This window comes from Notothenia rossii (genome assembly GCF_949606895.1).
Source record: "Notothenia rossii genome assembly, chromosome: 7".
NCBI lineage: Eukaryota > Metazoa > Chordata > Actinopteri > Perciformes > Nototheniidae > Notothenia > Notothenia rossii.
Window position 1 is genome coordinate 74,721,693 of NC_136905.1, and position 14,985 is coordinate 74,736,677.

At 43.3% G+C, this 14,985-nt stretch overlaps 1 protein-coding gene across 1 annotated transcript in view; it reads left to right on the top strand.

Annotated features, from left to right (window-relative positions):
- The window catches only part of pcnt (pericentrin), a 44,852-nt gene extending 30,072 nt beyond the window's left edge, over positions 1–14,780 (top strand). Inside the window, exons 32-54 of the mRNA XM_079692846.1 lie at positions 3–23; positions 368–604; positions 688–861; positions 1,940–2,092; positions 2,734–2,913; positions 3,018–4,040; positions 5,409–5,579; positions 5,734–5,923; positions 6,305–6,645; positions 6,956–7,058; positions 7,277–7,449; positions 7,533–7,808; positions 7,982–8,133; positions 8,446–8,575; positions 8,949–9,740; positions 9,834–10,019; positions 10,159–10,368; positions 10,754–10,980; positions 11,067–11,146; positions 11,239–11,377; positions 11,460–11,587; positions 13,692–13,820; positions 14,294–14,780. Coding sequence (XP_079548972.1) covers positions 3–23; positions 368–604; positions 688–861; positions 1,940–2,092; positions 2,734–2,913; positions 3,018–4,040; positions 5,409–5,579; positions 5,734–5,923; positions 6,305–6,645; positions 6,956–7,058; positions 7,277–7,449; positions 7,533–7,808; positions 7,982–8,133; positions 8,446–8,575; positions 8,949–9,740; positions 9,834–10,019; positions 10,159–10,368; positions 10,754–10,980; positions 11,067–11,146; positions 11,239–11,377; positions 11,460–11,587; positions 13,692–13,820; positions 14,294–14,325 — 5,247 coding nt within the window. The 3' untranslated portion in view covers positions 14,326–14,780. The remainder of the gene's footprint in view (positions 1–2; positions 24–367; positions 605–687; positions 862–1,939; positions 2,093–2,733; positions 2,914–3,017; positions 4,041–5,408; positions 5,580–5,733; positions 5,924–6,304; positions 6,646–6,955; positions 7,059–7,276; positions 7,450–7,532; positions 7,809–7,981; positions 8,134–8,445; positions 8,576–8,948; positions 9,741–9,833; positions 10,020–10,158; positions 10,369–10,753; positions 10,981–11,066; positions 11,147–11,238; positions 11,378–11,459; positions 11,588–13,691; positions 13,821–14,293) is intronic.
- The last annotated feature ends 205 nt before the right edge of the window (positions 14,781–14,985 follow it).

Below are 14,985 nucleotides of genomic sequence, written 5' to 3' on the forward strand. Positions count from 1 at the left end.
AGTTTCAGGACTTGGTTCTGCAGGTATGAAATCTAACCGTAGCATACTCCTCTTAGCTCCTCTAGTGCATGGTGTGTATCGTCCATCATTATTTCTGTGCTATCATCCATAGATTCATTCTTTCTTATCATACTTTCATCTGCATTTCATCCTGGCAATGTTTCATATTCGTTTGCTTCTGTTTTGCACTTCATTTGTCTTTCACTTCATACCACTGCTATCTGGAATGGCTTAATTTCAATGTTGGATGCCCCGTCGTTGCATATCTGGAATGAATGCCTTATACATCTGCAAATCATGTTGTTTCTTACTTTTCTTAAACCCCAGAAACATGTCCTACATAATGTGGTCCTCCATGTCTCTGCAGGTGGAGAGTCTACAAGCTATCATCAAAGACAAGACAGAGGACCATGACTCATTGATTGCAGCCAATCAGCAGGCCCAGCGGGATCTCGCAGAGCGCAACGAGGAGATAGACAAGCTAGCCGGGCGAATCAGAGAGCTGGAGCAAGCCCTGCTCAACGACGCCGAGGGTAAACGATCCATCAGTCAACTGGAACAAGAGCTCCACAGATCGAAGCTGAGAGAACAGGAGCTCTCGCAGGTAAGCAATTGAACACCTAAATGTTCATACCACAGTGCACATGAGTGTTTCTTTTCTCACGAATGTTCTCTCACTTTTGACAGGATAAGCAGGCACTGGAGCAGCAGCAGCTGTCCAACAGGCTACAAATCTCGGCCCTGCAGTCTAAAGTGGATGAGACGAGGCACTGTTACCATGACAACCAGCGTGAGCCCACTCAGGAGCTTAGCAACGCGCTGGACCTCGCTCAGCAGAGCCTACGGAGCAAAGAGCAAGAGGTCTGTAAGACTTTTACCCAAAGCTGGTGTTTGGTAGTTAAAACGATTTGGGCTAATGAGTAGTAGCTGTGGATTACAATTAGGTTCAGTTTTGGTACAAACAGGTATGGATGCAGCCTTGATCCCCCTTTGAGTATATGCAGCTCACTATCTCTAACCCACTGCTGAAAACTATTTATGCTTAATCTTGCCTGAAAATTACAATTTAAAAAAGTTAATGCAGGATTTCATATTTTTTACGAGACATCCATCCATCCATCTTCTCCCGCTTATCCGTGTTCGGGTCGCGGAGGTATCAGTTCCAGCAGAGAGCCCCAAACTTTCTTTTCCCTGGCCACATCAACCAGCTCTGACTGGGGGATCCCAAGGCGCTCCCAGGCCAGCGAAGAGATATAATCCCTCCACCTGGTCCTAGGTCTACCCCTTGGTCTCTTCCCAGCTGGACGTGCCTGTTTTACGAGACAAAAGGGCAGGAATTCAGAAAGTAGCCGTTTTGAGCACTGCTACTAAAAACCTTTTTTTAACGTCAAACGCGTCATATTACGTCACATAGGGGAGCAACTTTCTCTGACTCCTTCTCTGCCCAATCCACGGTAGTAGTTGGTAGTTGGTTTGAGCGGTTGTGATTTAGTTAATTTTTTCGGTAATTTTACATTGTATTTCACAATTTTTAATCATGGTGAGCTATTGTGTTTGTGCAGGTTGCACCGCCATATGCATACGAATATACATTTTCAACCTCTTCGGTGTCAAAACTAGCATTGTGAACCATGTTTATTAATACGTTAGACCAGCCGCTCTCCCTGATGTGACGTCACACGCGGGTGGTCTTTTTTTATGAGGAAGTAAAAATGTCTTACAAAAACGACACCGGATGTCACTGTAGTGTATATTTATGTATATTCTTTTGAAAATCTAGTGTTTTTCTTCCTACACATTTATTCACTGGGGTCTCTAACCTGCAAGTTGCTCTTTAAATATGATGTCTTGAGAATAAGCCTTTATGAGCAGTGCATTGTTAATTGTTTTGTAATCCTAAAATGTGTCTTTCACTAATAAGTAATGTTATGTGTTTTAGGTTGAGGCCACGGTTGGCCAACTGGAGACTCTGCAGAGTGAATTGGGCCTCAAAGAGGTTGAACTAAAACACCTCGCTCTACAGCTGGAGCAACTGACCAATCAGAATGCAGCTCATGTTAACGAGCTCCAAGAACAGATTGATGCCCTAAAGGTAAGTGCTTTTTGGTATTCTATAAAATTGGCTAAATTAAAGACTTTTCCTATACTTTTTATTTTGTCTATAAGAAAGAGACTCGAGAAATGACAACCCAAAACGTATAACCTATAACTACAGGGTGTCCGCGGGGTCTTAAAAAGTATTAAAAGTTGATAAATCAATTTAGCGAAAATTAAGGCTATTAAAAAGTATTAAACTGCATTTTCCAAGGTATTACATTTTGTAGCTTGTTTTCAATAAGTATATAAATTGTCCAAAGACGTTGTATTCTAAAGTGTGTAGTTTATTTATGGCATCCCGTTGGATCTGACGTCATCTGAACAGGACATCTGTTTGATAGCGAGAAGGTCCGTTTACGCCGGTTGTTAAACAACATCGTTATGGGGAAATGCAAGTTTGCGTCCAAATGGTTGGAAGATAAGGAGGAAGGACAATCAATACTGTATATAGTCAATGTGAGGTAAAGTGTGTAACCGGTTAGAACTCGAAGTGTCGATGAGGTCTTAAAATGTATGGAAAGTTTTTAACCTTTGACCTTTTTTAAGACCCTTTCCATTGGAAAAAGGTATTCAATTTGACTTCAGGATTCCTGCATATACCCTGAACTAAACTGGTATTTACAACTCTGCTTGCAGGAAAACGTTTCTGCTCTCACCATACTCAATGAGGAGAGAGAGGAGCAGAGCGAAGCTGAGAAACCAGAGGAGGAGAATTTCCCCTCAGCATTACTCGAGGAGAAAAATCAGGAGATCGACCACCTCAACGCTGACATCCAAAGACTGGAACAGGAGTTGGACAATACCGGGGACAACAAGGTCAGAATACATTCACACAGAACACTTAAAGACAGCATGGCAGCTCCTCTAGTTGATGAGAAGAACGCACTTGTCTGATGAATTGTTCTTTTTCTGACACAAAGGCTTTGGAGGCTGAGCTGGAGGATCTGCGCTCACAGGTGGAACACCTTCAGTCTGAGGTCATGAGAGTGCGTCAGGACACACAGGAAGAAGTGGAGCGCCTTCATGAGGTCATCAGCACTCTGCAGGCAGAACTCGCCACATTAGGCCCGAACCTGCATGAAGTGAGTGATTCTCAGGACGGAGACAGCATCAACCCCTCACCGGCTCCCAGCCCCGAACCTGACAACTACACCGCCCAAGAACAGGCGAGGAGGGGGGGGGCGGCGAACAGCCTGAAGCAGGAGCTCAGCCTGAGTCACTCTGCCTCCTCTCATTCCCTGCGATCTCGCTCCAACACCCTGCAGAGTCAGCTGGAGGCGGCGGTGGCAGAGAAAGAGGGACTGGAGAGATTACTGCTCACTCAGGAGGAAGAGTACAGAGGACACGGGGAGGAGTTGGGAAAGAGGCTGACAGCAGAGAGGGAGAAGGCCGATCAACTCCAAAGTGTCCTCACCCTCAAAGAGGCTGAGCTGGATGAAGTCAAAGCCCAGAAAGAAGGGGATGCAGAGCAGAGGAAACTATCTGAAGAGGTACATGACAAAGCTCAGAAGCAAGAGATGAGCACCCTGCATGACAAGAACCTCCGTCTCAACTCTCTGATCGCTGAACTCCAAAAGAAAGAACAGGAGAGGGTGACGGAGATGGACACTCTAAAAACAAAGGAGCAGGAGATGGAAATGGAAACGGAAGTCCTCCGAGAAACCAGCCTCACTCTCGAGAGACAAGTCCAGGAGATGAGAGCCGAGCTGGTGGACATGGAGGAGCTGGTTGATGAGGAAAGGATAAAGATTAAAACCCTTAAGACGGTGAAGGGAGAGCTGTCTGCTGAGCGCGAGACACTGAGGAGGAGGGAGGGGAAACTGCAGGAGGAAATAGAACATCTCAGACAGGAAGCGACTTCCATGAGAGCCTGTATCCAGGAGCTGACCGTCCAGCTCAACGAGAGGGAATCCATCCAGGAAGAGGCTCAGAAGGAGGTGCTGGTGAGTCAGACACTTCAACTGGGATGTTCTTAGTGTTCAATGCAGTGAGGCAAATCTAAACTAAGATGAATGGTAACGTGATGCATTCTCCTTGTGACTTGCATAGCTTCTTTTTTGGTAAACATGTTTTGATTTACTTTATTTTTTACATTTATTGTCTTATGCATATATAAAACACCTCTTTCTAATTACAAAATATGAAATTATACTAAATATATTGATGATAATGATATAAACAAAATCCATTAAAATAAAGTTAACACACACACACACACACACACACACACACACACACACACACACACAAGCTTCCCCCAGACCAGTAATCTAAATGAAAATATTTTCCCTCCAGACTATTTTGATCATTTGCTAATAACCAATCAGATCGATGGATTCCAGAGAAGAGGAAACTTTGAAGGCCTTTTTCTCAAAATGATGACTCGGTGACAGTCATTATATAATGTGACTTATTGCTTAATATTTCGAGTTCAAAAATAATCCTGATCTCATTAGAACGCTAGGAATCTCCTCTTTCCAACAGTGTATACAACTCAAAATGTGTCTTCAGGTAAATGCGACTGATTTCGATAGAGCAGCTCACATAGTCTATAAATAACCAAATCTATAATCACCAATCAACCAGAACAAGTATTCTCCTCCAGCCTGTGTTTGAACAGCGTCTGTTTTTTTAAATCAGCAAAGCCATTCACTTAACGTTGTGGACCCTGCTTCAATAAGCGTTAAGTCCGGACAGCAAATCTCTTGCTGCCGTTCTTAATGCTAGCTTACAGCTGTGCTAGCATCTGCAGCCGAGCCCACATCTGGTTGCATTTAACTGCCGTAACACGTCACATCACTGCGTCGCTGCTCAGACTGCAGACTCTTACAAACACGGAGGAAGTGACTTTAAATTGAGGAAGTAGAAGGGGAAATATTTACGTGCTGTTTTTTAAAGCTCTGATGCACTTTATCTTTTATTTCTTTACGTTCTGACTTTGCAGGATTTGGTAAGGAGAAGTTGTGGTCGATTTTAAAAGAATGCGTTTGTTGGGCGTTTGTTGGGCTGCTGCATGTCTTTGTAGTCTGATCCGATTTCTGAGTTTCTTTGAGTTTGTACTTTGTAGCAAATGTATTGTCATAGGGGTATTTAGCAGTAGATGTAAAACACAGCACGGATATCATGTGGTAATCGTTAAAAAGCCCTTTACATTACATGGCAGGTTATCGGTTGTTGCTCTTATGTAAACAGTAGTTCTTCCAGGAAAAGCCAGTTCAAAGATGGCATGTTGATGCAATGTTTTTATAAATAAGAGTCTACGAAAGGCATTATGTTGCAGCTGCTAATAAGAATGTTTATCTTCGTCTCAGACCCATGCTGAGTTGACCCTGGCCAAAGCAGACGCTGCTTTGAGACAGAGGGAGGCAGAGCTCGCCGGACTGAGGGCGGAGCATCAGGCTCTGAAGGCGGAGCTTACTGCGGTGAAACAGGGTCTGAGTACCAGCACAGAGAGGGCGGAGAAACTACATGAGGAAGGACAGGTGGGAATATTTGACATTTTAGCACAAAATATAAGCTTTAAGCATAATTTAATGTCTTATTTCTGTATGGATCTACTCCAAGTACGCAGCAATTGCTTGAGTATAATAAGCTGTATTGACGGCTGTGTTTGAATGTACCTTATTTCTGTGTCAGACTAAAGACCGTGCCCTGCTTAACCTTGAGACTGATAACCAGCGGCTGAAGGCGCAGCTTCAGGCTCTTCAGGAAGACCTGGCTGTTCAGGAAGAGGAACTGGCCTATCAGCAAAGGGAACTACAGCAACTCAGACAACACTGTGACCAGCAGGACACACTCCCTCACCAACGAGGACACACACAGAAGGGTGAGGAATGAATGATGATGACACATAAACACCAATGGTGGAAGTTATTATGTTTATTTGAGCTTGATCGTAGTTTTATTGCACTACGAATGTTAATGTTTCACTTTGACTGAATGAAAGGATGGAAATCAATAACTAACATTGCGTGATCTTAGAATTTAAAGAAGAGTTTACCTTTTGAGCCGTTGTCTAATTGGTTAGAAATTGAATCGCACACTATTTTTGATGTAACTTCAAGTCAGTAATCAAGCAAAAATTGCCAAATGATGTATTTTCCAGCATCTGGAATGTAAAAATATATTGCTTTTTTCTCTCTGTCTTATTAAATATCAACCTGATTAATGTTATATTGATTGTCTTTATTTTCTTCCTTTTTGTTAGATATTTCTCACAGAGCCTTTGAGGACGTTGTGAGCGTCTCTCGTGATGACGTCTCTCTGAGCTCTCCGGAGGTTTTAAGGAGACTCGAATGCTCCGAAGACAGAATTCCAGAGCGTTTCCACGCCTCTGCTATCGGCTCCCGTCTGTCCGAGTTCAGCGCTCTGAACAGCACCGGCCTGGACCTCCACCACGTCAAGACCTCTCCCAGAGTCGTGATGGAGTCTCCACGCTCCAGGACCATCACACCGGAGCCGGCCACGCAGAGTTCCCGCTCTCCAATCTCCGGCTCCGTGTCCGTCAACGGCAACTTCTCCATGCTCGACTCCCTGGACACTGACCAAGTTTGTGATCTTACTCTTACGTACAAAGATTAAAATGTTTAGTTGTCATATGCACAAAGCTACAGTGTAGAAATGGCAATGGAATTCTTCTGACCGGATCTCCTCCAACAATGCAACATATATAATAAAATAAGAAGTAGTGCAAAAAGTCTATATACATGTCAACAGAATATACGATATACACAAGAACAGAATAGATACATGCCACCATTTGGGGGCATTTAAGTCTTTTATTGGTTCAGATGTTTTTAGGTATTTGTTTGATTTTGTTTTTAAAAAAATATATTTTTTGTAATTCTTATTATCTTAGGTGCGCGAGTTGGAAGATCTTGACATGACAACTCCATCATCTCTTCTTGGTTCCACTTCCTCTTTGTCTGCACCAGAATGGGCCAGTGATGGATATGGTAGCAGTGAGTATTTATCTTGACATTGTAATTGGATAAAAATTCAGCTTAATAATGTCTTTATATCAGGCTTCAAATAATACTTGTTAGTTGCATCAAGTATTATTTTTACATTTTGGTCTTTCTTCGGCGTTTGTAGATATTGCATTTTTTTTTTTATTTTTTTTTTTTATTAGCATGTCCGAGATTTATCAGCTACTGTCTTCCTTTCTCTCGTTCTCCAGATGTGAGTTCAGAGTTGGGTGCGAGGCTGAAGGTGGAGCTGGAGCAGACTGAGAGGCTTGATGCTCAGTTTCTTGAGTATCTCCACTGCCGAGGAATGAACCCCACAGTAAACACAGATAGTGCTGCAGGCAGTATGAGCTTCAGCGATGAGCTGTTATCACCTGAGCTGCAGGTAGGATTTAAATGTAAATGATCTATTCATTTGACAGTGTGGTGGTAAGATCTCACTCACTTTCTGTTTCCAACTTCCTTCAGTGTCTGCTGAAAAAGGTGTATCAAGAAAGCTGCAGGATTCTCACTTTGTCCAAGCGTCGTGCCACTTGCTCAACATATCCTCACGTCTCGGACTTAAGAGCCTTTGCATTGAGTCACACAGAGCATCATCCTGAAGGTGGCTCCATTGTATTGGACCGGCGGGACAATCCCCCCTCCATCCCCCCCATGGGCTGGCAGCAGGAGAAGAGGGCGCTGCAGGAGACCGTGGTCGCTCTCAGAGAGCTGCTCTGTCGTATGGCACAGAGACCCACACAAGTGAGTTTCTGTTGTTTTAAAAGATGCTAGGAATGTATTACCAAATGTCTGGCTTTTTTAAAAGCTATTTCAAAGAAGCTTTGAATCTACAAAAACCATGTTTAAAGTGATGTCTTGAAATCAAATGCAGATACATGGTATTGGTGCTGATCATGTTCTTCTTCCTCCTTCAGGCTGAGCACAGAGTCGAAGGTGACTGGCACGGAGATCGGGTTGATGGACAGGTTGAATCCCATCTGAGGGTCGAGTTGGAGGAGAGTCAGAAACAACTGAAGTGTGCTCATGACACTCAGCAAGAGCAAAAGAACAAAATGCAGTCAGTCAGGTATATTTAAAATGTTTCTCCACAAGTATCCTCTCCTACACATAACCGAATACTCTAATATATTGTTAATCATGATGTGTGAATTCAGCAATTTGTCACAAGCAGGACGCGACCAACTCGTGTTTATTTGATTAAATAACTTCAAATAGATTTGATCCAAATAAATATTTTTAAACCAGTGAGTGCGGTAGAAATGAACATGCGTGTTAGTATAAACATTCACTTGGTTCGTCATGTTTCTGTCACACTTGGATGTTATATTAAAAAAAGTGGTGAAAAGTAAGGTTTGAATTGTGCTTTTTGTCTCTTCAGGGTGGCTGTAGCAGAGGGTGAGGAAGCCTTGAGAAGGGAGCAGGTCAGAGTCCAGGAGCTTCAACAACAGCTGGAGCAGGAGCAAGCTCTGAGTCAGCGCAAGGACAGAGAGAAGGAGGAAAGGAGAGAGGTGAGACGAGGACCAAAAACACGCCTACTTAATATAACATCTGTATCATTGGTAGAACATCACCATGTCTTAAGCACCATTGTGAGTGTCTGTCTATAATTGTTATAATTGATATATTATATTTTCATGCTGTTATTTCCAGTGGTTTCTTTTTGCCATGTTCTTGGTAGGTTACCATTTTAAGAAAACTCAACAATGATGATGATGATTTTTCTGGATGCTGCGATCATTTTAATGTGGAAATATTGGGGTTTAGTTTTTATGAATGGCAGTGTATAAACGATTTTACTGAGTTCAAAAGATCAAACAAAGTGAAGAATGCCAACTTTTCCTTTTGAAACTCTGACAGATGACCCCCCTCTTTCCTCTGCAGGCTCTGCATGTATCCTCTGAGCAGCAGAGGTCAGAGGTCATGGCTCTAAAGGGTCTGGTGGAGCAGGAGAGAGTGGCCTGCAGCAACCTGAGACGGGAGCTCCAGATTGAACAGTCCCGCAGTGAGCTGCTGGAGAAACGCCTTGACGACACTCAGAAGGAGCTAGGAGACGAACGGCAACTCTCTGCTAACCAGAAAGAGCTCAAACTGCAAGACAAGACTCGTCTGGAGCGCCTTCTGACCGAAGCAGAGTCTCGCCTCGCAGAAATCCACTCCACGCTCGCAGAAGCTCACAGGAAGGTGGACGAAGAGAGAGAACGTTACTCCAGGCAGGTGGATGAGCTCAGCCGGAGACACGAGGCCGACGCCACCAGAGACAGGAAGTTCATCTCCGACATGCGCGCCCAGCTGGAGCAGGAGCGAAGGCAGGGGGAGGAGCTTGCAGCTGTGATGAACAAACTGAGGGCGGAGCTTCTGCAGAGCAGGAGGAAATGGGAAGAGGAGGACAGAGCGAGGAGGGCGGAGCTGCAGAGGGAGAAGGAGGCCGCCATCCGACAACGTGTCGCTGTGGAGACTCTAAAGGAGCAGAAACAGGAAAGCTGCTGTGCTTTAGAGATGGAGCGAGAGCGCAGCACACAGCAAGGGGTGGAAGTGACCGAGCTGAAGGAGAAACTGCACCTGATCAAGGACAAAGAGAGGGAGAGGGAGGAGCAGTGGGAGAGAGAGAGGAGGAAGGGGAGGAAGGAGCAGATGGAGAGGGAGAGACGGCAAGAGAGGACCAATGACAAACTGGTAAAATATAATAAGCTTCTTAACTATACGCACCACTTTGACAAATGTAATTCTATTATAAAATGATGTCATTATAAACATTTCTTACTCTAGTGTGAGCTGGAGATGTTGAGGCAACAGGACCAGCAGCGCATGCAGGAGCTGCAGCACACTCTGGTAGAGCTGGAAAGAGAGGAGAAAGAAATGTCTGCTCAGAGGCTGAGGCAGAATAACATGGCTGCATCTTCACAGCATCTCCAGAGTGACTTCCAGACAGGCAGCGCACAGCACAACCAGCAGGTACACACGTGGTTATTACTGCAGTGGAACCAGCCACAGCCCCCTCTACTATATCACTTTTAGATGCTAGTCATGCTAGTAATATATAGGAATACACTCACTGGACTGTTGTGAAATGAATGTACCTTCCACTCCCTAGATGCCGTCGTCACAGAATCTGCTGGAAAGGATGATGAAGGAGAACTCTGAGCTGACGGAGCGTGTGACATCGCTCAGCCAGGAGAAAGCCACCCTCAAACACAGACTCACCTTCCTGGAGCGAGAGCTGCGGCTCACGGAGAACAAGCTGGCCAAGGTCACCACGGAAACTGAAAACAGACCCATCAACGATGTGATCAGCAACGCCAAGGTACCAATCTGTTCTTGGACAGCTGGTGATAGATTTATCACTGCGTTGATGGTGCAGCAAGAGGGGGCCCACTTAAGTAAATCAAAACATTTCATGTATGTTGGCTTAACAATCAGCTGCAGAGAAAAAGGTTTGCCATTTATATGAAGTGCTTTTTCTTTTAAAGCACAAATGCTACAATATGCTGCTGTTGTGTTTTCTTGCTTTTCTCCGTTTTATATTAAACTAAATATCTTGGGGACTGGACTCGATTTTAACAAGACATAAAAATACATCATGTTACATTTTGAGAAATTTATATTCATTTTTTCATTCATTTTTCAAGTCATTTCCAGACATTTTCTGGACCAAGGATTAAACGATACCTGTGTTTATTGGTTTGCAGGTGCAGCGTCTGTATGAGCGCTACCTGCGGGCTGAAAGCTTCAGGAAAGCTCTGGTGTACCAGAAACGTTACCTCATACTGCTGCTGGGAGGATTCCAGGAGTGTGAGCAGGCCACACTGTGTCTCATCGCACGTATGGGGGCGTGGCCGACTCCCCCCTTCTCCTCCTACAACAGACCCCGCAGTCGATTTAGAGCTGTTGTACGAGTTGTCATTGCTGTCTCACGGTAAGAAGAAGCGTAGCAGGATGTAAAGATATGAGAGTTTGTCACGACTGGTCTGTGGATAAAACTGATCAGACGATTTCTTTCAGAATGAAATTCCTAACCAAGAAGTGGCAGAAAGCGATCAAAAGATTATCCATCTCTGGGAGTGTCAATGGACATGCTCCAGGTGAGCTCAAAAATGATTTATGATGATATGCATCCCTTCACGCTGTGTGTGTGTGTGAGTGGGTGTAATTGTAATCTTGATGTCTCTTACAGGACCTAAAGCTGAAGTTTTAAGGCAACAGCCAAGAATACATTTTGAATCGTCACCAAACAGAGGCAGCAGTTCCGTCCACAGAGACACAGTGTCAGCTCTCGTTCCGCCCCAAAAATCCCCCTTCAGGTTGCACAACAGGTTTGGGCCCTTATTGAATTGTAGATTCTGAGATTCTATAGGAATAAAGTCATTTCTCATTAATAAGCTTTTTTCTTTCCAGGTCCTACTCCAGCCCTACTCCGGCTTTGGAGACGTCAGGAGGAACGTCTCAGGATCCAGAGCGATCTCTAACAGAATATATCCACCATCTAGAGAAAGTCCAGCAGCGATTGGTTGGAGCAAGACAAAGTGAGGGGCATTAACTCTCTGTAAGGTGAAACCAGGGATTTACAGCACTAAAGTCACACACGTGATGAAAACTGGAAACACAGGGTGTAAGGTCTACAAAAGGGTTGTTTCATCGGTTAAACATTTGGGGTCACTTTTTCTTTTGCACTCGTTGGTCGTTTATCTTGGACTAGTTTTCGAAGCTCAGAGCAGCGTGCAATCAGGTTAGACATTACAGTCGTGACCCACGGACTTTAAGGCATCCCACTCAAAAACAGATAAGATTCAATCTTAAACATAAGCACAACCTTTCGGGTTCTCTCCACCTATCCAGGAATAATAACAAATATCACACTGGGAGATGTTACAGGGCACTGGGTTCATGATGTATAGCTCTAATGCAGAGATCAGACAACAATCACCAGTGTAATGCTCAAGATTTTCAAGCTATGATGGGTCATTTCTGTTTAGTCTGCCACGTTACTCATCAGTCATGCAAAAACCTTAGACTCTGATTGCTTAAAGGGGACCTATCTGTTAGTCTACTACAAATAAACACGACGTTTATCTTCTGTTAACTTGGTTTATTCAATCAACGTGCACAACACCAATACAGCGCCATTAACGAACCGAGGACCTCCCGCTCCTCGTCGACACAGACTAACTGCGCATGCGTGTCACAGCTTCAAGAGGGCAACCTAGACTACCGTAAGGCCAGTAGTATAGACGCAAAGAGATTACATGTTAACACTATAATGCAAAATGCACCTTTGTACGTCTTTTATACATGAATGTGTGTCCCCGGGGTTCCAGGGAACTCACCAAGTGTCAGAAAACACAACCCTCTCTATTTTCCTCCTTAGCCAAATCTCTAAAAAAGGGGCTGCAACGGATCTGAAAAAAACGGATCCAGATTTCAACATTTTTCTACGTCACAAAGAGGTGCTCCGCTTATTGGTCAACTCTCCACCTATCAGGGGAATGAGCTACGGCGACGTGCATTGCCAAACGTCTCATTCGCATATACTGTAGGACGGATTTCCGTCCATTTGGCTATTCAAATGTTAACGAAACGGACCGACTTCCGTGCACATTAGCGACTGTCGGATTAAAACAGTTTAATGCACTTTTAACACTCACGTACCCAGGATTCCTGCTCCTTTCCTGGGTTACAAAGTGAGGTGACGCAGCCTGTCCTCTGGGTGCGCTCTGTGGGGTGGTATGTGTGTATCGCAGCCTGCTCCTCTCTGCCTGCCTGCCTGCCTGCCGCTGTGCTCTGCCTCTATCCACAACTTTTCCCCGCCTTTCAGAGTCTTATTGCTGGGTCAAACTCTAAGTTACAAATTGTACACATTGCATTCTTGCTAATTAGACAAAATATGAACGGAATAAGTAGCAAGCATCGTAACAGAGTAAAATAAATAGGGACAACGGCTTGTCAACTAACCATTCAGAAACGTCCTGCTGCAACCGAGACGTTTGCACCTCCACCAAAACCTCCGCTGCTTCAGGGTCAGTTTCTAGATCAAATTGATAATATGCTTGAACACATACATTGCTCTGAGATGACATGTTTATTCCACACTCGTAATCACAGCAAACATGGTAACGTGACTCTCGCCGGCTCATGCCCCCCCCCTTCTGCAGGGGGGCATGGTCAGCTGCTGCTCCGAATTTTCAAAGACAGGCTTGGAATAGAGCGAAAATGAGCGAAACGAGGCATGGCTAAAAAATGATCTGTTTGGTATTTGGACAAATAAAATGTATAAATATACCTTTTTATATAGGTATGGTCATACATAGTATATCATTTAAATATAGCATGATAGATCTCCTTTAATCTGACACAATCCGTCTATCAAAGGACAATAACATTGTGTAGTCTGATCCCAGCATTAGGTGCTTGTCTCCTAATTTGGTCATTTGTTTTTGGGAAGTGTTTTCCAATTCACCTGTGGAAAAAAACACAGACACAAGACAAGTTAATATAGGAACAATTCAGATGTTGTGATGGATGGCCAAACACTTCCTGTAAAACAGCATGTTATTCAATTCCAGAAAAACCTGTGTGCTCTATCATCTCCCAAACAAGTAAGCAAGACTCATATAGCCCTGTCCCCTAAAGAGGAAAGGAGGATACAGCCACCTTGTTCCCCTGATATGATTGGTAATCGGCAGCGCTGGCTGCAGGACAATAGGACGTGGCTGTACCTGAGCTGCTTGTCGCCCCCTTACGTGAATGGTCCAGGAGAGTGTGAGTGTAACGTACTCACTCCACCAAATAATAAAGAAGTATAATACACCTCTTGTGATGACACGGGTGCCGACTTTTCATCATTCACTGAGTGTCGTATGGGGTAATAATCTGGAGGTTTATGGTCCTTATGTTAAATTATATTTAAACCCATTTTTTGCACATGTAAACCTTTTGAATGTATTATGCAAACTACCAAGCCTTTGATATAAAGATCAACTAACCTGGATAAACTTGATATTTAACAGTCAACGGTACGTTTGTTATCATTGATAAAGAGTTTGGTGCCTTTATCTGTTCCAACAATGTGATATAATAATAATACTGTCAATGGAACACAACATTCATTTGGATTACAACATCAGCCAATTATTGGTGGGTTTGTGTTTAACTCTATGATTGCTTGGAATAAAATTGTGCAGAATGCTGCTGTTCACTTTGTCTGATAATCCTTATTTGTTTGTGTGTATCAGATTCGTCTGCTTTCCAGCCCGACCCAAAGTGATCCGACGCTGAATGAATTGCCTCTTGTCTGCATTTTGTTCCAAAACTGTCCATGCCTTGCACCCATGTAGAAAGGAATATATTTCATTTTTGGTGACGTGATTTTATAAGCATATAAATTATTTTGAAATGTTCTATTGTAATTGTTCTACTCTCTGTATATTGGTTATTTGAAGGCCACTCGAGATATTGCAAGAACAAATGTTTTTCATTATTTGAAAGTGCTGTTTGTTATTTTTCTACTAATGTTTTTATACGCGTTTGTGCTTGTAAATAGGACTGATGTTCATTATACATGCGTCCAAATTTGCACTGATTTTTACTGAGAATCTGTAATCAACATGCCTAATGAGCATGTTGATTACATAACAGTGAACGATATAAATGTTTTGTATGTATTATCCATGTTTCTACTATAAAGTTGATAAATATTTTTAAGTGTGTGTACAAACCAAACAGACTGACTTTATTTTACTGCAGCTCATCATTTAAGTATATCCTGAGTTGATGTACTCTTATCTCTACACACTCTTGCAGTGAAAGATCTTTATGAACCAACCCATATTATCATGTGCTGTTTTTGTTTATATAAACTTCAGACAGGCTAGTATTATATTTTCCATTAAAAAAAATTATATTTAAAATATTTGCTTTTATAATA